The sequence below is a fragment of the Notolabrus celidotus genome, chromosome 20 (assembly GCF_009762535.1).
Source record: "Notolabrus celidotus isolate fNotCel1 chromosome 20, fNotCel1.pri, whole genome shotgun sequence".
NCBI classification, from domain to species: domain Eukaryota; kingdom Metazoa; phylum Chordata; class Actinopteri; order Labriformes; family Labridae; genus Notolabrus; species Notolabrus celidotus.
Window position 1 is genome coordinate 12,665,772 of NC_048291.1, and position 27,642 is coordinate 12,693,413.

At 39.9% G+C, this 27,642-nt stretch overlaps 2 protein-coding genes across 3 annotated transcripts in view; both read right to left on the reverse strand.

Annotated features, from left to right (window-relative positions):
- Nucleotides 1-8,551, reverse strand: part of crebbpb (CREB binding protein b) — a 40,409-nt gene extending 31,858 nt beyond the window's left edge. Inside the window, 1 exon segment of the mRNA XM_034712245.1 lies at nt 7,659-8,551. Within this exon segment, the coding sequence (XP_034568136.1) occupies nt 7,659-7,743 (85 nt within the window). The 5' untranslated portion in view covers nt 7,744-8,551.
- A 2,030-nt stretch (nt 8,552-10,581) lies between these two features.
- Nucleotides 10,582-27,642, reverse strand: part of LOC117832891 (adenylate cyclase type 9-like) — a 40,379-nt gene continuing 23,318 nt past the window's right edge. For both annotated transcript variants that reach the window (XM_034712208.1, XM_034712209.1), the window contains 9 exons: nt 21,831-22,003; nt 20,049-20,159; nt 19,451-19,707; nt 18,323-18,425; nt 17,165-17,373; nt 16,338-16,497; nt 15,931-16,073; nt 15,686-15,709; nt 10,582-15,422 (listed from right to left, as the gene is read on the reverse strand). In XM_034712208.1, coding sequence (XP_034568099.1) covers nt 14,063-15,422; nt 15,686-15,709; nt 15,931-16,073; nt 16,338-16,497; nt 17,165-17,373; nt 18,323-18,425; nt 19,451-19,707; nt 20,049-20,159; nt 21,831-22,003 — 2,540 coding nt within the window. In that variant the 3' untranslated portion in view covers nt 10,582-14,062. The remainder of the gene's footprint in view (nt 15,423-15,685; nt 15,710-15,930; nt 16,074-16,337; nt 16,498-17,164; nt 17,374-18,322; nt 18,426-19,450; nt 19,708-20,048; nt 20,160-21,830; nt 22,004-27,642) is intronic.

The window sequence follows — 27,642 nt, forward strand, 5'->3', positions numbered from 1 at the left end:
CCTTCTTTAGTGAGACGTTTGATGTGAGAGTACACTGTCTGGTGGAGCTCTGACAGCGCTACGTCTATGAATTATTTACGTCCCGGTGGCACGTAGCGGGGCTCCAAGTGAGAGAGCAGTCGGCGGAACCCGGTGTCTTCCACCCCAGAGAAAGGCTCATCTACCCCTATTCAATTATTTTTCGGGTTATTTGCTTAGCCTTCTGACTGTCACGCTCATACAGGCGAGTATTGCCACTGTGGGCTGTGTTAGCTGCCGTCTGACTGATGCTGCTCCAGCTGTCTTCTTTCCATTCACTGCCGTGAGCCTCAAAAACTCACCATTCTCCGACAAGTGTTTGCTCTTTAAATGTCTTATTAAATTGGTTGTGTTGAGGCTTTTTTAACGTGCTTCCCCTGCGAGGTATTTTTTCGTTGCATGTGTTGCAGGATGCAAACTTTACATCACTCTTACAGACTGTATAAAAGTTCCACACGGCAGACAAGTTTGTTGTGGTTTGCCGCTGCGCGCCTGCGCAGTGGGAGGAAAGGGGAAGGGGGCACATTACACACAGGTCCTCTTTGGCCTGCAGGCTGCAAAGTATGAGCCATTGGCATTGATCGGAATACGCAGATCACATACTTTTTCACAGAAATCGGCCAATAATGATCGGTGGCCAATCGATCGGAGCATCCCTACATCAAAGTCCAGCATTTTTAACAGACACAGGATACCAGGAAGGGCTTCAAGCTGAGATATTGTTAACATTAGCTCTGATTATTTTGAGGAGCCTAGCATGTTTCAGGGATTCAAGTCCTCCAGTGTTCATTGATAGAGTTAAGCATCCAGAGAAGTTCCCTCTACTTAAAGACTAACGGGCCAGGTAACTATAATCAGTGTTAAAAAAAAAAAGTTTGTAGGTGTGAAGTTAGCATGTTTGATGCTGTAGGGAGGACACATTATATTGGGTCATGTTTGACTCATCAATGACAAGTACTAGGGATGCACCGAAACATTTTCCGTCGAAAATGGCCCAAAATTGGATTTTCGGTTTTTCGGCTGAAAGACTTCTATCACCGAAACACCCCGGCCGAAACAGAATGTTGTGATGATGCAAGCCAAAACCGTGGCCAGAAAGCGCTTTTCTGGATAAGGACCAACAATGTCTGCATCTGTTATTCCTTTAATTGCAGCACTAAAGCGTCTCCTAAGCAAAGACGTTGAGACGGACCACGGAGTGAAAACAATGAAACGTCCACTCTTAGAGTCTGTCAGCACACGTTTCACTGAGATCTATTCAGATCCTCTGCACTTCATCGTGACTGTACTTGATCCGCATTATACAGATCATTACTTGGATGTGGGAATAAAGCAGCGTGTGGAGACGGAGAAGCGTACAGCGCAGGAAGGAGAAGGAGAACAGAGCGCAGAAAAAAGGACTCGTCTCTCTGAACCAGATGAGGGGCATGCATCCTCGTTGTCTGATATGTTCAATGAGATCCTTGATTTTAGTGAGGTTAGTACACAGTCAGCTACATAAATGCAATGGTAGGGGAGACCGGGGACAGTTGTAACATTTTTGACATTTCTGTCTATAACTTTGAGCTCTTTTAACCCAGTGTGTTCAAACTGCTATACAAACTAGCTTCAATTGTCTGCTAATAAATGGCCTCGAAAATGCCTGTGCAACACAAACAGAAAATGCATGGCTTAATCTCAAATCCAAGGAGTGAAATGTTACAACTGTCCCCAGTCTCCCTACTAATAATTGGCATAATAATTTATTTTGGAGTTTTGGTTTTCGGCCTTGGTTTCCTCATTTTCGGTTTTGGCCAAAAAATTTCATTTCGGTGCATCCCTAACAAGTACCAAAATGTGTAACTGTAATTGGTGTCAATATTTTTCTTGTCCTGTATCAAGATCGTTAAATTGCCAAACCCAAGTCTTGGCATGCTTTTGTAACATTTTCACACAATTGGTATAGCTGAATAATGCTCAAACAGGGGTTGGTGATCATACACACAAGCCGGACATAGAAGGAGGAGGAAAGCTTGTTAGGTGAGCTCGGGGATTGGAGAGCTGCTGCTTAATATCTTACCTCTGGTGATAACGCCCACTTAGCCATATAAATGAAAACAAGCCTGACACTAGCCCATGGCCTCAGGTGCAAACACACAGCGACACAAGACGAGAGCGCCATAAAAAACTGTCACACATTAACATAAACATCAAAGACGAACTGCTAATCTGTGGTTGTGAGTGACAGCTCGGTGTGCACAGGGCTAAAAGTGGAGAAGGGAGATGGGGGCCGAACACAACAGGTTAGTGAAAACATGATATATTTTTGACAATGGGAAAAATCACCCATATTCACTTAATAAATGTATGTTCCACACACATTCAGGGCACCTTTCATTCGTTACGTACACCTTCAACTGAAAGAAACAAGTAAATTTAAGACTGCACAGGCCGCGAGCTACAGGTTCTTCACCGATTTGCCTCGCAATTTTCTCAGAATCACGGCTTTTCATGTATAGAAAAAAGGCAAGGATTATCCTCCCATCTTCAGCCTGGCACTTAAAATCTCCTCAGTGTACTTAAGACCTTGAGCTGCATGCTGGACTTCAAAGAGAGCAGGTCTACAAGAGACACTGTGCAAAGTCTTACTAAAAAACATGCGTTTGTGTGTGTGCGTGTGTGTGTGTGTGTGTGTCAACTGTGACAGAGAGCGCTTCTGGCAGGAGTGGGGGAGGACCCCCAGTGTCGGGCTTCTTTATTGCCCAGCGAAAGCTCCTGTCAACCCTCTGAGGGGATGAGCTACCCTGGCTGAGGACCCGTGGACCATCAGCCCGCTGGATACTACAGCCACCCACAGAAGAGGAGACAGACTGAACAAAGACACTTGAAATCTCTCAGCTGTTTGCAAAAGGCAGACAGATGTTATCGATCTCCACTATGATTCAAAATTAAGCAACTGCATGTTTTTTTTTTTTATAAACTCCCAAGACAATGAAAGTTAAAAGGGGGCTGCAGTGATGCAATCCCAACACTGGACTTACTCAAGTAAGATAGCTTCTGCTTCTTAACTACTTGGTGCACACAACTGCATTAAGATTACTGACAAAGCTAAGCTATATTCAAATCAAGCATACAATTATTTGACCATTTAGCCTTTACACACGGTGAAAATGACACCAAACAGTTCAATGCTATGTTTCAGCCCATTTCATTTCAAAGTCAAAAAGTTGCATGTTCTAATTAAATTAAAAGAATTTTATTAAGTGTGTTTCATCCATTGGACAAATTAAGATAATTTGACTGCTAAAAAAAAATCATTTACAAGTGTTTTGGTAACCAACTCAATAAAATTAGGGATGCACCAAAAATTCGGCCACCAAATATTTTCGGCTGAAACTGTCTGAAAAGTGCATTTTCGGTTTTTGGCCGAAGGACTTTTATCACCGAAACAACACAGCCGAAACAGAATGTTGTGATGACACAAGCCAAAACCGCGGCCAATACGAGCTTGTCTGGACAAGGGCTGACATGTCTGCATCTGTTATTCCTTTAATCGCAGCACTAAAGTGTCTCCTTAGCAAAGAGGTTGAGACGGACCACGGAGTGAAAACAATGAAAAGTCCACTCTTAGAGTCTGTCAGCACACGTTTCACTGAGATCCATTCAGATCCTCTGCACTTCATCGCAACTGTCCTCGTTTCTCGCGGCTGGCATTTGCCACTTGGACCCACTACATTTTCTGCTTGCTTTTTCACAGCGTTTCCGAGCATAAACGTTAATCTAGAGCTGATACATGTTGCTGTTGATCACACAGCAATTATTACGAGGAAGTATAGAGACAAAACACCGGCGCACAAACAGGCTACGCGTTAAGGATTTCTTCGTTGGAAAAAAGGCTACACAGACCTATGGCGTAGGCTACCACATCGATTCAATGCAGAAACATAAACCTGGATTTAGGCTGTGATCCTTTGATAAAGATAACTCGGTAACTTTTTAATTTAGGATTTCTTCAGACTAAATCTTTCACATAGAAAACATCAAAGTCCAGCATTTTTAACAGACACAGGGTACCAGGAAGGGCTTCAAACTGAGATATTGTTAACATTAGCTCTGATTATTTTGAGGAGCCTAGCATGTTTCAGGGATTCAAGTCCTCCAGTGTTCATTAATAGAGTTAAGCATCCAGAGAAGTTCCCTCTACTTAAAGACTAACGGGCCAGGTAACTATAATCAGTGTTAAAAAAAAAAAAGTTTGTAGGTATGAAGTTAGCATGTCTGATGCTGTAGGGAGGACACATTATATTGGGTCATGTTTGACTCATCAATGAGAAACATTTTCCGTCGAAAATGGCCCAAAATTGGATTTTCGGTTTTTTGGCCGAAAGACTTCTATCACCGAAACACCCCGGCCGAAACAGAATGTTGTGATGATGCAAGCCAAAACTGCGGCCAGTACGCGCTTTTCTGGATAAGGGCCAACATGTCTGCATCTGTTATTCCTTTAATTGCAGCACTAAAGCGTCTCCTAAGCAAAGACGTTGAGACGGACCACGGAGTGAAAACAATGAAAAGTCCACTCTTAGAGTCTGTCAGCACATGTTTCACTGAGATCTATTCAGATCCTCTGCACTTCATCGTGACTGTACTTGATCTGCATTATACAGATCATTACTTGGATGTGGGATTAAAGCAGCGTGTGGAGACGGAGAAGCGCACAGCGCAGGAAGGAGAAGGAGAACAGAGCGCAGAAAAAAGGACTCGTCTCTCTGAACCAGATGAGGGGCATGCACCCTCGTTGTCTGATATGTTCAATGAGATCCTTGATTTTAGTGAGGTTAGTACACAGTCAGAGCCATAAATGCAATGGTAGGGGAGACCGGGGACAGTTGTAACATTTTTGACATTTCTGTCTATAACTTTGAGCTCTTTTAACCCAGTGTGTTCAAACTGCTATACAAACTAGCTGCAACTAAACTGAGCACGTGCAGAGTGAGGCCAGTGATTCCCAACTTTTTCCTGATTGGAGCAAGTGCAAGTGTTACAACTGACCCATGTTACAACTGTTCCTGGTCTCCCTACTAATAATTGGCATAATAATTTATTTCTGTGTTTCGGCTTTCGGCCTTGGTTTCCTCATTTTTGGTTTTTTGGTTTCGGCCAAAATTTTCATTTCGGTGCATCCCTAAATAAAATGCCATATGTCCATGAGAGCAGTTTTTCACATTGTGTCAATAATTGTGCTTCTCTTTTACTCTTTGGGGTTTGGACTGTAGGTTGCACAAAAACACATATGAAGCAAATAACCTGGACAATGGAGATGTGTGATGGGTTTTATATTAGTTGAAACATGGAATGATTATTTGAAGATTGAGAAGCATAGTCAAACATTTTTTTCTTTCATTCAACCCAAATCTGAAGGCACTGTTGTGTAATTTTGCCTTTCTTGTTAACTCATGTTACCACTACTTTCTATGTTTATTCTCTATCTATTAGGGGTGTAACGATTCATCTACGACATCGATGCACCAATTTATATTCCTATGATTCGACTACATCGATCTGTGCTCGGCAAATTGCCCTTTCGGGTGAAACATATCGATTCAACGTCGTTTTAAAGGGTAAAAAAATGATTTCATCGATACTAGGAAATAACGCATTGGATTTAAGCACGGCAGACTTTATATGGATGTCTTTTTTTGCACTTTTAATGATAAAGACGTTAAACGTTACTCAATTTAGGCAGCCTGTCTGTGATGTCATCGCCACGCGCCAGCAGACAACAAAACATAGCATGGTGGATGGCAGAGGAGAAGCCGGCGTGCAAGAAATTATCAAGCATTGTGGTCCAGCGTGTGGAGACCAAGCGGCAACCTCGGGTCTAGAAATATGAGTCCAACACGGAAGTGCTAAAAACTGCAGTTCAGCGAGGATCAGCTTGAGGCTAGCTCCAGAAGCACCCGAAACCACATACACACCAATTAAAAAAAGACTATCTTTACAGCCGAAATAAACATGTTTGCAGCCTGGTACAAAAGACGAGTGTAGTCTGGATAGCTAATTTCTTGATCGGCACACGCTGCAATTTCGAAGATATTGAAATTACGAGTCTTCCAATAAGAGGCACAGCTGACTTGACTGACAGGTGGGAACACTGTAGCTGTTGGCTAGGAGGCAACAATATGGCCGCCGCTGCCGATTGGCCTCGAAACAGCGCTTCAGAAACAGATGGATGATGTCACGGATTCTACGTCCATATTGTATACAGTCTATGCTGGAAACACTTTGGCTTTTGCAAAGACGGAGATGTTCTAAATAAGTTGCTCATTTTCAATATTGAATATTGAAAATATTCAATATTGAATATTGAAAATGAGGCCTGGGCCATCAATATTGAATATTGAAAATGAGAACAGAGAAGGTTAACCTGTTAATTTAACCTGAAGCGTTGGTTTCACTTTATTCAAATAAAATGTGAATGCATTTGTCATTAATTGTTGTTTACTTGTTCATTTATATCCATAATTAATTTATACCTTATTCCCTTACAAGAAACAACAGGAATCTAGGACTGTCCAGCATCAAGGTATTTATTTCAAAGTCACACTGGTCGAACTTTTGGCTTAAAAAGTTACCGAATCGATTTCAAGTCACTGAATCGTTTCAGATTGTATCGTTCAAAATGAACCAATATCGTCTTTCAATCGTATCGGCAACCACAAATCACAATACAAATCGAATCGTTGTTAAAAAGAATCTTTACACCCTGACTATCTATTATTAAATGATTTGCATGAAAGGATATGTCCTAGTGAGACAAACAAGAACTTAAATGTTGTGCTGAAGTTTGAAGAAGTTGCAAGTTTTGAAGAAAGTGCTTACATGTAAAGAAGTGATGCCAAGTGAAGGAACTTACTTTTACTCTGTACATGATCAGTCTTTCCTTGCTAAATGGTTTAAATAAACTAGCAACAGAAAAGTTGGACAAAGTTACAAAACGCTATCTCTTACTGCATATTTTCCAAGCTAATCTTAAACTATCAAGCATCTTGTTGAATGTTGAAGCGGTTGAACCCTCAGTGAAAGTTGACCTAGTGTTAATGTTCCTATCAGTCACAACAGTGGTTCGAGTGCTCAGTCTGCATCGCTTTAGTCAACTAGCCACACAGGATCTATACCGACGTCAGGATCCAGGAGCAGCATGTCCCCACGCACGGTTTCTCTTTATGGGATCACAACATGTCAGACTACCAAATGCTCGAGTAACACTAAGCTGATCGAGACGCTCCAGACCAGGACCCCTGCAGATCGGTCCACATTTGCTTCAACTGTTTCTCACAGATGTTACGATGGGTAAGCATTATTATTGATTTCACTTTTAACCCTTTGATACCATTGGCCAGGAGCCTACTCTTTAAGGTAGGTGGTTTTATTTAGTCTGTGATCCTGTACCTATTATACTCGTGCAGGTGTAATGAAACAGTCCTACAGGGACTTCATGTACAGTTTTCCTGTGATATATTTGCACAGCACCACTGAGATGGCTGCTTGGTTTACTTTTCAAATGCTCTAAGACACCATAAGGCAGTAAGACTACACAGTCTGCAAGTAACAAAGTTAAAACCTTTGGTAGGTATAGTAAAACCTTGTCCTGCACTTACCTGGGCCATCCGATCCCGACAGAGGTGAATTCAGTTTGGGTCGCTTTGCAGTGGGGGGTCCGACATCCAGCAGATTGTCAGCCATCCTCGTCGACAATTTTATGAATGGATGATGTTGCAGAAAAACAACAGCAGGGTCGGTCCAACTTGTAAGCTTCGGGTTCGTTAACTCGGTCACTTTTCTTATCCTTACTCGCAAAGCCGCAATTTAATATTTTTTTCTTGACTGGCAAACTGGTGAAATGTTGCCTGGTGTTAAAGGCTTTAAAAAAAAGGCAACAGCGCCACGCTCCGCCACCGAAGATCACCCCATGATAATCCAACACCCAACACCCACATAATTATCCCCAATAATTACGTCCAAAAATTATTTCTGTTCGAAAAAAATAAATTAAAAATCAATCATTAAATATTACACAACGCGTAAGTTAATCCCTTTCTCGGTAGATCGCCGGTTTCACGTATGTACGGAATCATTTTTTTTTCTTAGCCGAATGAGCTGCCATAAAATCTTTCTCAGGCTTAAATAAAAAGAGCAAAATTCAAAAAATATTTTCTATGAGGTGATTTTTTTTTCTCGTCGCTGTCTCCCGGTAAATACAGTGTCTCGGGACGGAGATATGGCGAGAAGCGGCGCTCTCTAAAAGGGAAATCAAATATACTGTGGGCTCTCGAGACGATAAAAACCCATGTTTCCATTACATGTCGGCATTAATTCTCATCGGAAGAACTTACACTTCGATTTTCTGCACGAAAAAAGCCGTTTGAGTCTGGTCTGGGTAGCTCCGATCGGTTTTTAAAATTAATGCTCCCCCTGAAATCCCGATTCTGAGCCGCGTCAAGATGGCGGCTGTTGATTCCTCCGATACAAAAAAAGTTTTTTTTTTTCTTCTCAGCTAGACTGTGGGGGGAGGAGGGGAAGGTGTCGCGCTATGACGCCTTGACGTAAACCTGCGTCATTTGGACGTACGTAAAATTGCCTCTAGGGGAAGAATAACCCAAAAAATACAGATTACCACAGTAACCTGCTTCAATTCAACAAACATAATAAACATGGGCACAAATAGAAAAATAAAAACAATATAGTCACCTTTATACAAAATGATATTAGGTCTGTATTTAAATTGGTAGGTGTTACAGAAAAGAGCAATTTTACTTTTAAATAAGGGGAATGTTAGAGAACATACTAACAGTTTGTTTATAAGCTCATATTTGTTGAAATTTAAAGATCTAGTTAACTTTAAAACATTTTTATTTATGTTTAAAGCCAGAAACAGATTATTACCTGAAAACTTACAGAAGTTGTTTGTGTTTACATCTCATGAGGAGGCTCATAGACGAAAATTTAATTTCAAAAGTCTATACGCGCGCACTACATTAAAGCAAATGTGTGTTTCAGATTGTGGAGTTAAACTTTGGAATTCTAAGGATGATGATATAAAATGCTGCTCTAATATTTTACAGTTTAAAAGAATGTTAAAAGGTAAAGTAATAGGGAACTACAAACTCATCCAGTAAATCTTTATTTGATTGTTTCAGTGTTCATTGTTAAATTTGATGATTGGTGAAAAGAGAAGGTGATTACCAACGGGTTAGCTGTCTGGTTTAGTGGTAGATTGTTATTATTATAGGTTCTTCTTCTTCATGCTCTTGTTTGTTCATGGACAGTGTATACTCTATTTTGTGAAGATGTGTATCAAATATGGTGTGTTGTCAAACACTGAAGTGAGCAAATACAATTCTTATGAATGAATGAAATAATGTGTTTAAGCACAAATTTCCAGTTATATGTTCTTGATTTCTCCCATACTCTACTTCTTCTCATTCAGAGGGAAATATTGCTCTTTTATTCCAATGTGGGCAGTGACTTTACAATAAACTGCAAATCATCTTTTGTAGTCACAATTTGTTTCACATTTTCACATTCAAGTACACAGTTAAGACTCCTTACAAGGGAATCAATCAATATCAATACACATTTATCTGTATGTTACCAAATGTGTAATTAAGTTCTCATTTCTCTTGGTGCCATGTGTGTTGTTAACAGAAAGACAGGAAGAAGTATCTTCATTCAAGTCAAAGTAGCAATCACGTAAATATAAGCAGAATGTGGGCCTACATGGATAACTAGAGTTGAAAGAATTCATTATAACGGGGGTGCTACAAGAATGGGCAATTTTGAATGAGGACCGACAACATAAGGTTGACCATAAATCTACACCAGACAACACAACAACTGAAACAGACAAGAAATTATAAATAGTCATTCCTCTTGGCTTGACTAGTGCTTGGTTGCCCAAACATAGAAAAAACGCAGTTGCATGTTGCAGTGTCACAGCTATTTGCTTGCTTTATGTAAGTGGTTGATGCCACACTCCAATTTTGTATTCTGTTTTTTTTTGTCCACAATTCTCTGAGTAATTCTTAAGATACAGGAATTTGTTAGCAAATGATGGGTTTGATAGTGTATTTTAGTGTATATGGATGTATATTTTTACGTGTACGGTAACGTGTCATATACGTCATGCTTTTTATTACACCATTTAACACTTGTAATTACAGATCTGACTCATGGCTGTAAATTATGCTTCAAATGGTTTTACTGTGTTATTTATTTATATGTTGTGTTTTGTGAATGTACGTATTGTGCTTATTTTTCAGTGTGTGGGCAGACTTTTGTGGCACATGAGTTTCCCCACTGAAGTTTAATAAAGTTCTCTGATCTATCTTATCTTAACTTGGTGTCTATGGTGAAGGGAAGAGGGGGCTTGAAAATATTTTCATCTACCAAAGGGGGTCTATAGGAAAAGTTCAGAAACCACTGATGTACTTACATACACAGTTCCCAGACTAAATACAACAGTCAGAACAAAAAAATCCAGTTAACTAAGAACTATTGTCTATGTATAAGTAGGCAAAGAAGTTAGGCAATGGAGTATAATGTATTAGATACAAACAGTAAAAGACAGAATAAAACAGAAGTACTCAATAAAACACACAAACATTTGTCTTACAACTAGACCTTAATAACATGAATTTAAAAACCCATCACACATGAACACTGTTATGTTGCAAAAGTGATTAAAATAATTGATTAATTCTCAATTACATAATTAATTGGCAAATATTTTGACCACAGAATAATGGTTTTCAGAAATTTCAAAGAAAAGTCCAGATTCTTAGATTCTGTCTTCTTCTATCTTTCTGGTTTCTTTCTCTTTTATCACGTTTACATGAATATTTTCCAACATTTTATCAACCAAAACAACCAACTGATTAATCAAGAAAATAACCACATGTAGGATAAGCTATAAACTGAACCGGACAATATTTCCCAGCAACTGACTTTTATTCAACTTCAACCTTCACTTGCAGATCTATTAGCGTGCTATGTACAAAACATTTCAAAAAAGCAACAATTCATTTCAAACCATAAGTAGGAGGCTACTGAAAGACTGCCTACTCTACATTTATAAAGCCAATTTCATGTATGAAAAAGAAAGACTTGAGTGTCTCTTGACTGAAATCTTAAAGTCCTAGCTTGTCATAGTTTTTGAGATGATAAAGTTGGTCGAAATGTCTTCACATTCCGGATAGATATGAGCATCCCTTTGACAAAAACACAACCTCACACATTATAATTAATGTTTTACAAAAGGTGCACCTTTTTTACACACATGCAGGGAAAAAGAAAACACTTATGTAATAGTCCAACTTTGTTAAAATGACCCAGATTTTAAGACCATTCAACTCTTTAGTACATGCACTTATATAAATAATAGAAAATGCTTAAATACTATACAATAAAAAAGCAAACTGTACAAAAAGGTGAGTGCCGTGTGCAAATGTGATGTAACAGTGAATCAGTTAATGACTATCCTTCTACAACAAAACCTGCAAATTAAGGATATCTCACACAGAGATGGCAATGACACTCTTTGGCATCAGTTTTCTCAGTGTTCCCACTCTGCTGGTTCACAGAGTCTCATCTTAATGAATCAAAGCAAAAAATCATTTCAAGTTCAACAGCAAAAAATTGTGGTTGTAGTTCAACTAAATAGGAAAAAACAAACAAGTAGCAGTTAAAATTCTGAGCTCACATTCTTTCCTCAATGGTTTTGTGTGTCACAAATACAATACTTATCAAGAAAGGCGGGAAAAAAGAGAGAGAGCTCATACATGTTAACCTGACACTCAAGTATCATGACTTCTACTAAGCACTTAACCTTGTTGTATAATAACAATCACTGTTCTGAATGTTCCTTTATTGAAAGTTTTTAAACACAAATATATTAATAAAAGGGTTGTGTGCTCATAAGCATAAAGAAGCTGATTTTCCATGTTGAACCAATGATATTTAACTCTTATTATTGCATTAAAAACAATTATTGCCATGACAACATAGACAGTACACAACTGAAGGCCAAATGAAAAGCAATCTAAATACTGCAACAGGGCCAATACATGTTACATTTAATTGTAAGAAAAGGCACTGCTTAAAAGTCACAAACTCTTACAAACTCCAGTTAGATGTGATTTTAGCATTAAAGTAAACATTTGCTTTGCTTTTGAGAAGTATTTAACTTCTTAAGAAATAAAAGCAAATCAAATAAGATACAGAAAATAAAAACAAGTGAAAAGGCACAAGCTCATGATCACATAAAGATCAAGCAAACCAGCTTTTTAAATGTAAGATAAATGTTCAAGTACTAGTTAAAACACAACACCTTCCAATATATTACTTCACAAAACTGATTTTAATTTGGTAATTTATAAGCATAAGGTTTAAGTGCTGTTCGGGGTCTTTAAATAACAAGACACAGAACAGATTGGTGGTAACATTTTTTGCCTTTTGAGCACACAATCCTTTAGGCTGAGAAACAGCAACAGAGAGAAAATGAACAGCAATGTAATCAGTTTCATGTGCTTAAGAGTATGAAAGAGCAGAAAATTCAAAAAGGAAGAGTAGAAAAACCTAAAGTCATAACTATGAAATACATTTGGTGCACTGCCTCTGAATTTACAGTGCAATTATATTAAGTGTCATGCCATTGATAAAGCAGTTAGTGTGTTCAGCTGTCTTTCAAATCATATAAAGTATGATAGGGCACTTCACATGAACAGTTCAAGTTTTGTGTGACAATAAATACAATGAAACACATTTAGTCTAGTTTGGTGACATTCCACTTTGATTATCAATGTCTTAAAAGCACAATAAACTAACACACAGTGTAATCCAATGCAAACCTAGGCTGCTGATCCCCCTACTTGAAGTGACTCTAAAGTCACAGCTAAAGTGGCTCTCCAGGTACAGCAGTGTCTTTTGGGAATCACTGAAATACTCATTGACACTAATCACAGCTTAAATTCCCACAAGAACCCAGATCATGTGGAGCAAACACTACAGAGAGCTAACCTCATCTGTAGGTGCTGCTGTTAGCGTGTTGTTTATTTGTAACTGAGACCATCATGCCTCAGTGCTGAAGCAATACTAAGATATAAACTGAGGCCAGAGACAAAGCTGCTACATCAGCAAAATACTTTTTTTTCAACTGTGTTCCTTAACTGTTTGTAATCCTGCAGTTGCACAAAATCATTCTACTACCTCATAAACACCTCTCCTCATGAAACCCTGCATTATATTCACAAACATATTCAAACACACAATGTACACATGCAAATACACTCACATGTCATGCAGCTTGGCCCTGTATGCCCTCAGACCCTATTGATTAGTCTCTGCTCTGCCTTTCACGAAGAGCTATCAGGCTCTGATGCGTTGAACTTCAGATTTGACTCATACTTGTCCTGGAGTTTATCTTGTTTCACTCACTCTGATTCTCCATATGTTTGATTTATGGTCAGCTTGCTGAGAACTTCTTTGATAAAGGCAAAATATCATAGCAAAACATACTTTACTAAGTAAATCGTAACAAAAGCAAAGCAGTATTTTCCAAAAAGATTGCTTATATACACTTTCCCTTTATGTTAATCCACTTTTACTCAAAAAGGCTTAGTGTACACATTGTTCTATTCTAAAGGCACTTAAAAGACAAAAGAAATGATTTGAGATTAAAGGTGTACTGATAATCCAGGAAGTAAATGGGAGATGATGCAATCCATAACAGGCAAAAAAAGATTAAGCCAGCCATCAAGTCTTCACATACCTTTGTTTCTTACGGTGTGTCACTTTGTGGTCCAGCTATCCCCCTCCACTGATAACATCAACCAAATTAAATTCACAACAAAAACAAGCTGCTGCCTTGCTGAAGCGGAGAGGAAACCTGTGGGACTCTCTCTTTGATTCTACTCGAGGTTGGACAAAATGTACAAATGCTGATTGGCAGGAACAAGTGCTTAAAGGGTACAGGATTTATGATGAAAGTGCCCTTGTAACAAAATCCCTAAAGTTTTGTGAACTCTCCTACATAAATGTCATAATTACATTGGTCCTTCTTGGTGTCTCTCTGGGACTTTTTTGCAGAATCTTGAAGTCTATCTTGTGGGTCTGAGGAGGGGATAATGAGCTGTTTGTCATGTGTAGAAGCAGGAGGTCCTTCTCTGATGTAAGCAGGTAGAGGTGGCATGCCACTGTGAGACAAAGATTGCCTGGCATTAGAGGTATCTGAAGAGTGTCGTCTTTCACAGCAAACCATCTCCTTCACCTGGCTAAGTCCCGTGGCAAGAGAGGAACCAGCACTTGCACTGGGTACCAAGGTATTGGTGCTACTTGTATTTATGCTGGTTGCAGGCACCATACTAGCGATTTCATCAGTTGGTGAGCGCCCAATGCTACCATCTACCTGGGCCCGGATCTCTGGTGAGACTGAGAGTTGGTACTGAGGAACAGGCCCACTGTCACTGCTCTTGGGGTACAGAAAGGTCTTCATCTGACCTTTACCTTTAACATTAACTGTGCCCCTGAAATCAAACTCATAATCCATGCCATTCAGCACACAATAACTCTCCTCACTGACCTGGACACGACACTCAACACCTGTTGTATCCATGCGACTAGCGATGTTGACTGTGTCGCCCCATATATCGTAGAGAAGCTTAGTGGTGCCAATCACACCTGCCGTAAGAGGCCCGTGATTGAATCCAATACGTAGCTTGAAGCCAAAGCCCAGCATGTTCTTGTTGAAGTCGTCCACCACACGCATCATTTCCAGGGCAAATTCAAAAAGAGCACGAAGGTGAGCGTGAGGATGTGGTGCATCTGCACACTGCTGTGCATTGAGTCCTGCTGCTGCCATGTATGTGGCACCGATGGTCTTGATCTTTTCAATATTTGAGAAAGCAGGTTTCCTTAACAGCTCATCAAAGTCTCCAATCAGCTCATTGAGCACACGGTAGCACTCCTTGCCTCCTTCGTAGCTTTCCTCATAGAACTCACTGAAGTTTACAATGCTGGCAAATATTACACCCACATTATCGTGGTTCTTGGAGTAGCTCTGTGTGACCTTCAGCTGCTCGGCCACATGGATGGGGATGATATTGCGAAGCAGCCAGTCGGCCTGGTCCCTCATGTTTTGGATCTTGATACGGTGTTGATCAGCCTCCACATTGCCATGGTAATGTAGGCGGTAACCGACCTCAAATTCACGGTTAAGGAACCAGACCAAGAGAAGGAGCAGGAAAAAGGCAACACAGGCTTCAGGGCCCAGCAGATACTGTGGGATGGCCTTTGAATCTGAGACTGCCAGACTGTCAGATATAATGATGGAGCTGTTGCTGCTGCCATTATTGCTTTGGTCAGCCGACCTGGTGGAGAATGGGAGATAGAAATGAAGGTAAAACAGCTACACAGAAAGGTGGGATAAATAGTTTGTATTTTCAATCATTATTAAAATTTCTATAACTGTAAGCGTCCACCAAAACTAAAGACATTGTTGGTCATAAGGTGCTTGTATCTCAACACTTATTCAACTGTGCATCATAAAAGACAAAACACTACAAAAAAGATACACTGACTGGTTGGTGAGCTGGGGCAAAGTACAACACAGTAACAATAACATTGTACTTACCAGAAAAACAGACCATACGCACCACTGGAAGAGATAAAACACTTATTAATACACATACAATTCCAGCCTAACTGCATGTATACACATGCTGGGTTTCATGTTATAGATATGAATGGCACATTCAGTGGCATCAAGTTATCTCTAATATCATAGGACATAGATTATCATAAAATCAAATGTTTCTAGTCTTTGAAGGAGAAATTCTGTTTTTACTTTCATCGTAAATTAAGTGTGTTTCTTTGTACCTGCACGGGGAACGGAAGAGCAAGGCAAGCAATGCTAGTCCCACCAAAGTCGCTAGTGATGAGCGAATCCAGTAGCTGAGTTGGCAAAAGTTACAGTACTGAATGATGGCTATGATGACAGCACAGCAGAGGAACATGGTGAACTGGGGAAAACATAGGATGCAGAGCCTTTAGCGAAAAGACCCTGTCAAGTTATCATATAAATGACACTGACTTGAAGCTATAGTCATATGTTTCTATGATTAATGATGTTGAGTGAAAGCTGGGCATTTTTACAGGCACAGAAGCCCAACAGATGATATGATTTACATTTTAATGAGGACAGCAAACAATATAATTACAAACTTGATTATAACATCCCTGTTACTGACTATAAACTAAAGCACAATATGAAGCTTGAATTGCACCTGAATGGAGAGATGCATGTCACAGGTGACATGGGAGTAGACGGCCATGGTGGGCAGTGACACCAGCACGGTTCCAATAACGTGACGCACGACCCAACCGGAGATCGTTCTCATCAGCAACCGAGTGCAGTTCAACACACAGTCAAGGTAGAAAGCCATACTGGAGAAGAAAATAAGACATCTCTGATTGATATTCAGATTTTTGTAATGCATAAGAAATCATTTGACTTAAGTTTGTACGATTTATTAGTGACTGTATTTGAGCATCTACTCTCTATTAAATATCTTCAACTCAACTCAAATTGCTGCTTGTAGATATGAAAAAAGTGGTAAATTGAAACTGGATTTATTCCAAAGTTGAATTTACATTTCACTGTTGTGTTCCCTCATATATAGAAGCCTGCCCCAATTGATTTACTTATTAAACTGTTTTATTTTGGGTACCTGCTGCTCCATGCTAAATAACAGATGGGTTACAGTCATAGCTTTTATAATTTATGTAGGGAAGTTGAACAATTAGAAGCAGCTTGGTCAATGCCACATGTGAGAGGGCGCTGGTTTAACTCAGATAGCAGTGCCCACAGTGCAAGGATTAGAGTCCTCATTGCACTGGTCAAAGGATTGATTCCCAATCCTGACAGGACTTGGCACATGCCATTCCCCACATTTCCTGTCTCTCTTACAGGGTCCGATCAAATAAAGGCAAAAACACCCAAGCATAATCTTTAAAAAAATATGGTCGCATGTGAAGTTAAGACATTAGTTTCATGTTCTGATTTTGTTTTTCAATATGATTGCTACCATTCATACACAAAATCATATCGTACCGTATAGCCAAGAGAAGACCCAGTGCCTCTAAGACAACAGCTACGGTTGTCACGATGAGTGCTGGTGTGGACAGACTCTGCTGCGTGATGAGCGGGCGAAGGAAACAGGCCAGTGAAAGGGCTAGAAACACCAAACAGCACAGCAGCATGTCCAGGAAAGAACTGAATGTTGGACTGGCAAAGGTCTGCCCTATGGCTTGGCTTTCCACCTGGACAGGCAAGAGAGGGGGACAGAAAACAAATGAAGGCATGTTAAAAAAAAGGATTTAAAAAAATGATAAAATAAACATTTAAGTAGGTGGTTAATAGGAATAATGGGTAGTTAGGCTGCAAAATGAGCCAAAAGCATCAGTGAAAATATGCCATGAGAATATTGTAGTTTACAAAGAAGGAGCTGCACAAATGCATGTTTAAAAAGTCCCAACATTCTGAGTACAGAAGACAAGAATTATACAACAATTATTAAATGGTTGAGGTGGATTTTTGCTGAAATCAATCTGATTTTTTTGACAATATGACACATGACTCTTATTAAATGTATTATAACTATTATTATTGTTAATTTTATTTCTAATATTATTTATTATTATTTATTATTATTATTTATTATTTATTATTATTATTATTATTATTATTATTATTATTATTATTATTATTATTATTATTATTATTATTATTATTATTATTATTATGACTCTAGACATAACGATAAAGCAACAGTTGCATCCTTGACTATCAAATTGCACTTCTATAATTGCACCAGCAGAGGGCATCACAACCTAGTACAAAACTACTTGAAAGGTCCTGCAGTGATTTCTCTTTGCCGCAGTCTTGACCGGTCTGGTCATAACACAGCGCAAACAGACTTCCCAGACTAGACCAAGACATGCAGAGAAATACAAACAGGTGGAAAGACAATAAAATAAATCGAGCAGATTTCACAGACTCCACGCTCACAGATGGAAACTGGAATGTAGTGAGATAACTGATAAAAAATATGTTTCATTATTTTCATAGTTATAAACTATGTTCGGAGCACAATTAAATGACAACCCCACAGAATTCATGAATAAGCTCAAGCTAAATGAACACTCATACACTCAGGGATACAGGCAGTGCCAAGGCATGCACTGACACAGCACGTACACACTTATATACCTCCTCTTGGTAGCTTGTCCGGTAGGTAGATTCCAAGCCCCTTTCCAGGAAGGTGATGCTCAGCTTGTTTATGGGAGGCCTGTAGAAATAGTCCTTCATGAGGCTGTCACAAAAACAGAGGAGAGCCATTTGAAATGATGATCAGCTGTATTTCATAAGTAATAGAGAAAATTCACATTGACAACTGATACTGACTAATGGATAGACTGTACACCATGTTTAAATTAGAGTTGTTTGAAAATCCAAAATCTCCTATCAATATGTCATTGCATTTATCCAACTATTATCTATCAACTACTGTTTGAAAGAGGCAACAAATAACTGGCTTAAGGTAATTTATCATGTGACAATAGTGAACTAGAACACATTGAGAATGTTAAGTTAGTCAAAAGCAGGAAAAGTTCCAAGAGTCAGTGTTTCCCAAATCACATTTTAAGACTTTTAAAGACCCCCTAAATTTAACAATTAAAGCAGGAGCACAGAAAATAAAGCAGTTTAGTGTTTAAAATCTGGAATATCTGACTCTCTCTAACAGACATGATGACAAGGGGGGTTGCCAGTCAACCTGCTGCTAACATGACTGGCACAAGACTGTGCTATCCATACTGAATCAGTGTGTGCATCTGTTGAAAATAATAATAACATTAATTTTCTGAGCTGCACAGTAAGGCAGTGGTTAGAATGGCGGCCTCACAACAAGAAAACTCCTGGTTTAAATCCCATCTGGGGCCTTACGTGTAGAGTGTGGATGCGAGGTAACCCTCTGGGTACTCAAGCCTCCAACAGTCCAAAAAATGCTTGTTAGGTTAATTGGTAAATCTAAAATGTCCGTAGGTCTGAATGTGTCTGGTTGATTGCCTATATGTTAGCCCTGTGATGGACTGACAACCTGTCAAGTGTCTCCCCAGCCACCACCCCAACCTCTCTTGCCCAGTGACAGCTGGGATAGGCTCCAGCTCACCTGAAACCCTAAATGGGTTCGCAGTATAGATAATTGATGGATGGATGGATGGATATATAACTTCTAAATATTTTACCAGTATTGGATGGGTGTTGGTATAAGCAAGTCTCTGAACATAATAAGGAAAACTGAAAAATCTGAGGTGTATTTAATGCATTCGTTCTAACCTGTCCTCTTTGATGACATCCACAAAGTGAGCATCACTCCTCTCCCTAAAGTTTTTAGAGCGAAGAGGAATGAGCGCTGAGTGGTCCATGCCAATGACTCCTCCACTCCACGTCTTCTTCTCCTTCTCCTGCAGCATCTCACACAGGGATGTTTGGCTGTTGTTCAAAGCTTCCAGCTGAGGGCTTAGCAGGCCGTTTAGAGCCTTGGGGTTGCGCCCTGCAGCAACTGCTGGGGAAAACTTCAGATTTGGAGAGTCCTAAGGGTGAGAGAGGAGACCTGAATTTCCCAAAGATGCTGTAAAAATAGATCCCTCCTTTGAAAACAGGCCAGCAATAATAAAGAAATATAACACTTAAGAGCTACGGGCACATCATTCTAAATGATTTTGTCTATGGCACAGTTTATCTGGGACTCATGGAGTCCTACTTCTTTGAACTATTTTAAGTCCTTCTTTTAGCTGCTGGGCCTGTACCTACAGTTGTTTTAAAGGAAAATCACCTGCATAACAAACTGTACCAGACATAACAGACTGTGGATTTTATTGATGAACAGTTCAAAGTCTCATTTGTTTGGTTCAGGTAACAACAACATGCTAACCTTGCTACTGTTAGTCTTGTGGTTGTCATGGCAGCCATTGTGCACCGCTCCTTCCCCCGGAACCTGATCCTCCCCTGGTATCAGAACCACACTGCAGGAAAGACTGGGGGACTGCAGGGAGGCACAGATTGGAAGGGGACAGTATGCAGGGAGATGTAACACATTGAGAGGGGGGGGGGGAGGGGGGGAGAAAGAGAGACAATACATTGAGGGACCAAGGAACGCCCATGAGCGGAGAATACATGTGTTGATAGCATAGAGTCTTAGCGCTACAAATATACAGTAATCATAAAAGGGAGATGATGATTTGAGAAATGCATCACTAAAAAGACTACTCTCTTCACTTGGACACAAAGGAGGGATGAAATGAGAAACTACCAAGGATTATAATATGATTTTGAACTGAATAATATTCATTTAAATGAGTGGAACGCTGAGAAAAGTGACAGCAATTGTTGAGAAAAGAGATGAGGGAGAGTAAACAGGAGGGATAAAGAAAGTCTGCACAGACTCCAGGTTTTTGTTTTCTCTTTTATCCTCCTCAAAGAGAAAAGAAAACCTGTCTTCAAGAGAGAGATCTGTGTGATATTTATGTTGTGCTATTACTGACAATGACATGTGCAACATGCTGACAAGCCAAACATACACCCCTAAACAATGTAAGAACACAGAGTTAGCATGCCAGTGTACCTACATGCAACATTGAACATGCAAACATTATTCCAATGTCTCCCCTGTGAATCCTTCAGCACCTTCAGACTTGATTAAGCCTATATTGAGGATCCCTGACTGTGATGCCTCCCCATGAGCCTCATCTGTATCAGTTTCAGGGCTGTAAATGGAGGAGTAATCAGTGGAAGGCAGAAAGACCTGAGAAGGCTTCCAATCTCTCCGCCTGAGTTAGCTCATTACCACATCGAAGACCCCCACTGATTCTCCTGCCTCCCAGCATCCGCTTCTTTCTATTTTTTTTCTCCAACAACTACCCCATCCCCTCCTAGCCTTGCAGAGCGCTGGAGAATCTGTTGGGGAATCATGGGGTGCACATATGTGCTGAGAATGAGGACTTATTTGGGTGAATTTAAAGCACTGTGGTGCAAGCTTTTGAGGATAATTTTTAGGGAATAATGTGATGCAAGGAGTCTTTGACCTAGTGGTCCAATTTGGAAGCAAATTAGAAGTTTCCCTTGAAGGCAGAGCTAAGGAGGACACACTGGATGGACATGCTTTTTATTGATGAGCAGGGGAACAGCTATTTGCCTTGTTAATAAGATGTCACTGTTTTGTTCTCAGATTCAGATTGAATACAGATTTAATAAGGTCTGAAGGGGTTACATGAAGTAGACCTATATGGGAGCCCAATGAGGCACACTGAAAGCCCAAGGGGAAATAAACACAGATGCCATATGTCTGCAGGATGCCCAAGATTAATCTATGTACAGTATTTTCACAAAAAGAAAGGAATAAGTCAAATGCACGGTAATGACATGGATAAAAGCTATCAATTTTCTTTTCCCTTCTAATACTAGAGATGAAAAGAAGCTCAATGCATGGAAAAAAATATTTACTAGAGCTTCTGATACACCCACATAAGCCAAAAGTACATAGAGAGCAAAAAATTAACCTCAAAGAGGCTGTTGTAAAACATGTAGCTCAGTGTTCTTCCTCAGGCAACAGAGATGTGGGTTGAAAAAAAGCTTAGAAATGTACTCTTTCTCAAAAAAAAAAAAAAAAGGCAAATGTTTCATTTAGTTTTCTCAGAAATACAGTGGTGTTATTCACCTGAGCACTTTCTGGAGGCAGGTTACATGCAGACGGAGCTCCATCAGGTGTGTTAATTCTGCAAGTGGGGCACTGAGAGTCTGCATGCTCTGGTCCAACCAACCCCAGCTGAGAGCAGCAACAGTGAGGCTGAGGCTCCACTTTCCTGCCAGAGATCAGGTAGGTCTTCAGCCCTGCAGAAAAAGAAACACAGAGAAGGAGGCGTCAGTTCTTAACCTTGAATGAAATAAAACAGGCCAGAGATGGAGTTTTGTCATCTCTGTGTACATGTAGGTATGGGTGTTTGTGGAGTTGTTTTGGGATGCAGCAGAGGCTCAGTCCTCTGCAAGATGCATTCCCTCAGAGAATTATATCAGAGAGTTCTGACATGAAACTAGAATCCAGAAGAAGGAAAAGCAGTGAATATCAATTTCTCCCACTAGAGATAGCCAAGGTCATATACATGAGTCATTCTCGTTTCCATAAATATATACATAAATAAAAGTTCAAACATATGTGCAGGATTTAGTAAAGAGTAACAGAGAGTGCGTAAGAGACTAACACAACTCACTCATGGGCACAAACATCTATTTTGTCCTCTATTATTTATTTACTTCCCATCATACCTACTTGTTTCTTGTTTCTCTTTCATTTACCACAAGGGCATGTGCACGTGCATCCCTGTGAAGAGTTTATGCATGTGAGGTTCTCACCGTGACCATGAGACAGTAACAGTGTCAGACACATCAGGCCAGGGCCAAATATTTGAACACCTGCGTACTCCCACTTTTATCAACATGTTTTCATTTCTATCACTCCTATGAGGAATGTGTGTTTGTGTCTGCATGCATGTGTGTGTTTGTATGAGTGCATGTTTGTGCAACCTTTAGCTCTGAATTCAGTCTTCCAAGCTGAACAGTTTTCCCAAAACAGTGAAAAATGTGGAAACATGAAAGTAGGTATTTTTCTACAGATAAAGGCCTCCCCCTGTCAAGACCAAGCACACCATGTCTGGCTTCATGCCTACCTCAATTAGACTCATCAATGCTTAAGCTAGTTTTCAAGATTCAAAGGTTTTTATTGTCAATTTTCACTGTATATACGAGACATACAGGAAAAACGAGATGCTGTTTCTCTCTTCCAGCTTTTAAATATCTAAAATTTAAATACAAAATAAAATAAAATATAATAAAATACAGTTTTATAAAACTGTATTTTATGCTATTCTTAGTCTGTTCTACTATGTCATGTGTTTGCACTAATGTGTTTTACACAGATAGAGTTCCTAAGAGATACACAAAGTTGTATGAATTGAACAGAAATCATGACAAACTTTATGAGAACACATTTTAATTTACTTGCTTCACAGCATTCAATAGGATGGCCTGAAATACACAACCCTGTGTATATCACAATCCCAGTGAGATATCTTTTCTTTTTTTTTTTAACATTGTTAGACTGCTAGATCCCCACAATGCACCCACAGAGCAAATTTTAATCCCCATGATAGACATATGGCTCACTTCCTGTTTGGGTTTTTGCAGCCAGCTCTGTTGCTGGGAGGGACATGGAGTGGATTCACATTTAGTAAGGATGCATGTATGATATAAATTTGGTCAATAGTTTATCAGTTACATAAAGGGAATATTGTATCATTTCTCATACTGATAATACAATTTTTATCTTATAACACCACCCATAAAAATAGCTTTCAAATACTTATTAACAAGCATACACATTCCAATACAGTAGGTGGCGGTATGTGATCCACTATAGAGACGAACAAGTGCAGCTAAGAGTAAAAATGGCATCACCTGTGTGGATGTTTTTCACAGTTTTAAAAGAGGATATTTCAACAAGGAAAACATGTGCCACCAGCATTCCAAGAGGAGGAAGAAATGTCTCAAGTTTTAATAGAACAAATCTTTTGAGTCATCTGAAAAGCCATCATCATAACACAGATGTATTAAAGAAATACAAAGGAACAGTAGCCGCATAATGTGCCATGGTGTTGATTCAACAGGCATTTGAAGAACTGCAGAAAGTTTACCAGAGACAACCAAAATTAAAGCAATTAATGACAAAATCCCTAAATTTACAGTGATTTTTTCCCATGGTAGGGGGCTATGGATTTTGCCTGCTAATAGCGTATTTAATGTACGTTTAAAGTATCCCAAGTAAAAAAAATATGAGTCCAATGCGGAAGTTCTAAAAACTGCAGTTCATTGAGGATCCGGCTTGAGGCTGGCTCCGGAAGTACTGGAAACCACATACACACCAATTCAAAAAAGCCAATCTTTACAGCAGAAATAAACATGTTCACAGCCTGGTACAAACAAACAAACAAGTGTAGTCTGGATAGCTCATTTCTTGATCGTCACACACTGTACGGGGTGGTGAATTTTTTTTCTAACGCAGCAATTTCGAAGATATAGAGATTACGAGTCTTCCAATGAGAGACACAGCTGACTTGATTGACAGGCAGGAACACTGTAGCTGTTGGCTAGGAGGCTCAAAGCCTGCCTCTTTACGCTACAATCGCTCAACAGCAATATGGCTGCCGATGACGATTAGCCTCAAAACAGCACTTCAGAAACAGATGGGTGACGTCACAGATACTACGTCCATATTTCCTACAGTCTATGGTCCAAACACATGTCAATTGAAGAGTCAGAACTGTTCTTTGTTGTTTTTGTGTTAAAAAATAGTGACATCACTAGGACTTGGTAAGTACAGAATATTAAAAAAGATCGTCATCTTTGCAACACTAAATCTTTGTGCTTCTTACCATTGGATGTGCATAAATTATACATACTAAAAAATAAAATAGAAAAATATATAGGAAGTCTAATCGGTATTGGTTATCAGAAGCAGGTTATCATCGTTTATCTGTATTGGCTCATATTGCGCACATTTTTTAAATATTAAGTGAATACCCTAAAACATAGCCATTCAGAACACACAAAAAGAGTGTCTGAACTCCTCTCCATTCTCCCCTTAGCCTGCCTGCAATATTGAGACATGGCACAAATGCATTGACAAGTAACTGTGTGTATGTCAACAGCATAAGTGAGTACCTGCGACAGTGTGCTCAGCCACATAATTCAACTGTCAGTGAAGCCACAACCTCGGGCCCTAAGCATTGTCTGCTTAAGTACTTCAGACAGGCCTGCCACCTCACCTCGCCTGTGCCAAAGCCCCCTAGGGCTGCACTCTGTGACACACACAAACTCACATGCAGAGACCACACATATGACACACAGTTCTATTTGTGGGGATACACAAGCAGAAACAAATCTTATGGGAGAAACAGTGAAATAAGCAGCTCCAGAAGATGACAGGAAAATAAGAAAGCATGGGCACAAAAGGACTCATGTAAATACAACTGCAATTATGAGACACTGTAAAAAAAATTAAAAAAACACCCACTCTTACCACCTACACATCCAGTCAAACACATATATGCATATCAAGCGGAGGTGTAGATTGACGGTTTCACTGTAGCTGGGTCGATAGCCAGGTGGATGAGGAATCAGGGATAGGAAATGAGGATGGTAAACAGCAGTAACAAAGAACTAATTCGCTGCATCAGTGAAGCAGAGTGACACAGTGGAGAGAAGAGGCAGCAGAAAACTGAAGGAGCTTCTGACTGCTTCTGAGAATGAGAATGAGAGTGACACACACACACACACACACACACACACACACACACACACACACACACACACACACACACACACACACACACACACACACACACACACACACATACACTGGGTTGACTGATTTCATTAGTTTGCTAATCAAATCCCTCCCTGCCTCCCATCATGACATAAACGGACTTCTGCTTCAGCTCATAGGTCATCAGGGTTACTGCCTCCTCTCTTTCATATTACATCTTTCTTTCCTTCCATTTCTCGTCCTCTTATTCCTCACCTGCACAGAAACCAGAGGTAAAGATATCTTGAAATGATGTATGTAATACACCAAAGAAATGTCAAACAATGTCTCACAGTTGTGGGTACAGATTTGGTGGAGATTAGGTGTGAACGGCTAAACACTACAGGCCAGATTGGCAACATTTGACTAAAAGAGACACTCATGTCCATCTTGGCTGAAAACGCTATTAAAGTATGTGAGTCACCCTGTATGATTTATTAATGTTTACAGTCACAATGAATTCAAACGTTGCATCTGCTGTAAAAGTGATGGTTTCTGCTGAAGAATAATCAAACTTCAAAACACAGAGACCGAGCGGAATCCAACTAAACAGAAATCACTGGACCATTCAGCCTCTATTCCCTAACACTGTAATAGCTTATCGAAGATAATGAAATGTTTCAAGCTGGATAATATGCCCATCAGAGAGGGTAAAAAGGCAGCAAGAGACGCCAGGCAGGAATACTAAACTGGAGAAGAGGTGACTGTAACATGAAAAGAAATAGGTCAAAATCCAAACATGAAACTCTAAAAATTGAAGGAAATAATATTGAGACGATAGCTAAGTGAGGCGACCGGAGATCAGCTGTGGTCTACCCTCTCCTTCACATTGATTTATGTCAGAGTTAACATGTGTGCTGGCCTGAGTTCAGACATTTCAGCGCCCTCATCTTCGTCAGACTCAAGGAGAGAACTGTGCCTTAAGGCTGTAATCCATGGCCATCTCTCTGAAAAGGTTAATGAGGATGTGTGTTTGATTGATCCCTTCCTGTGGTTGGACAGCTTGTTTCAGGAAATCACTTCACATGACAAATAGAGAGAGGGGCGAGATAAATTAACTGTAGGGGCTTGCAGTAGAGCACAGAATGGTATCTGTATGTGTTTGTATGAAAAGTTACATGAGTTCAAGTGTCTCCAGATGTTTACGCGCCTGTTCCTGGACATTCTAGGATAATCTTGCATCTTTATGATCCAACCTTGTGGCAGCTGAAATTGCAGTATTGTCAGGCAGTAAACTGAGGCTCTAATAAACTGGCCTGGCCACAGCTGGCTCATCACGTCCACCTCAGCAGGGTCCAACATCATCAGAACGCAGCTGTGCTCTAAAGTCCTCACAGCAGGGGAAAGGTCATGAAGCTCCATGCTTCATGTCTTTTATTTCTTTCCATATAAGTGTGTGAATGGCTATCAATCTGTCATTTTGTGCACATCTGTTTAATAATCAGTGATACAGCTGACCTTGTGCAAATTGAAGAGCATCATTACTTGAAGGTTCTGGGCGTTATTAGACTTGAAGTGTCCTGTCCTGTGCTATCAGCTGACAGGGAACAGTAGATAACCTTTCCCATGAGAGCCCAGTCACATTATCTCCCTCTCCAAGCCCCTTTGTTCAGGACAGAAGAGAGTGACATGAGAAAAGCACTTTGGAAAACAAATAACATCATCAACTCCTCTCCTCCCCCTTATAGCAAATCTGAGCTCTTCTGGGACAACGGCCGCCCCTGAACTCCACTTTGAATGATGCTGTAAGGGGCTCAGTGCAAATGGTAATGGGTGCAAAACAAATACAAAAAAAGGTTTATGCAAGCTAAGTCGTGACTGCAGTGGTCAATTTAATAACAGAGGTATATCAAATGGCCCTGAGATGAGTACAAGTGAATTGGCTTAAATGCAAATGAGCAAGTACTAAAAAAGCATGGCAGCACGCAACCTTACACTGACCTTTTTGTGACAAAAACACAACGAACAGCAAATAACATGGTCTTTTATTAAAGAAGTGGATGTAGTATCTTAATTTTAAAAGTAAAGTCAATGCAAAAGTGCCTTAAACCTCCATTATCGTTGAGTTCTAGCATGTGTGCACACACTTTTTGGATTGCATGAAACTCCATCA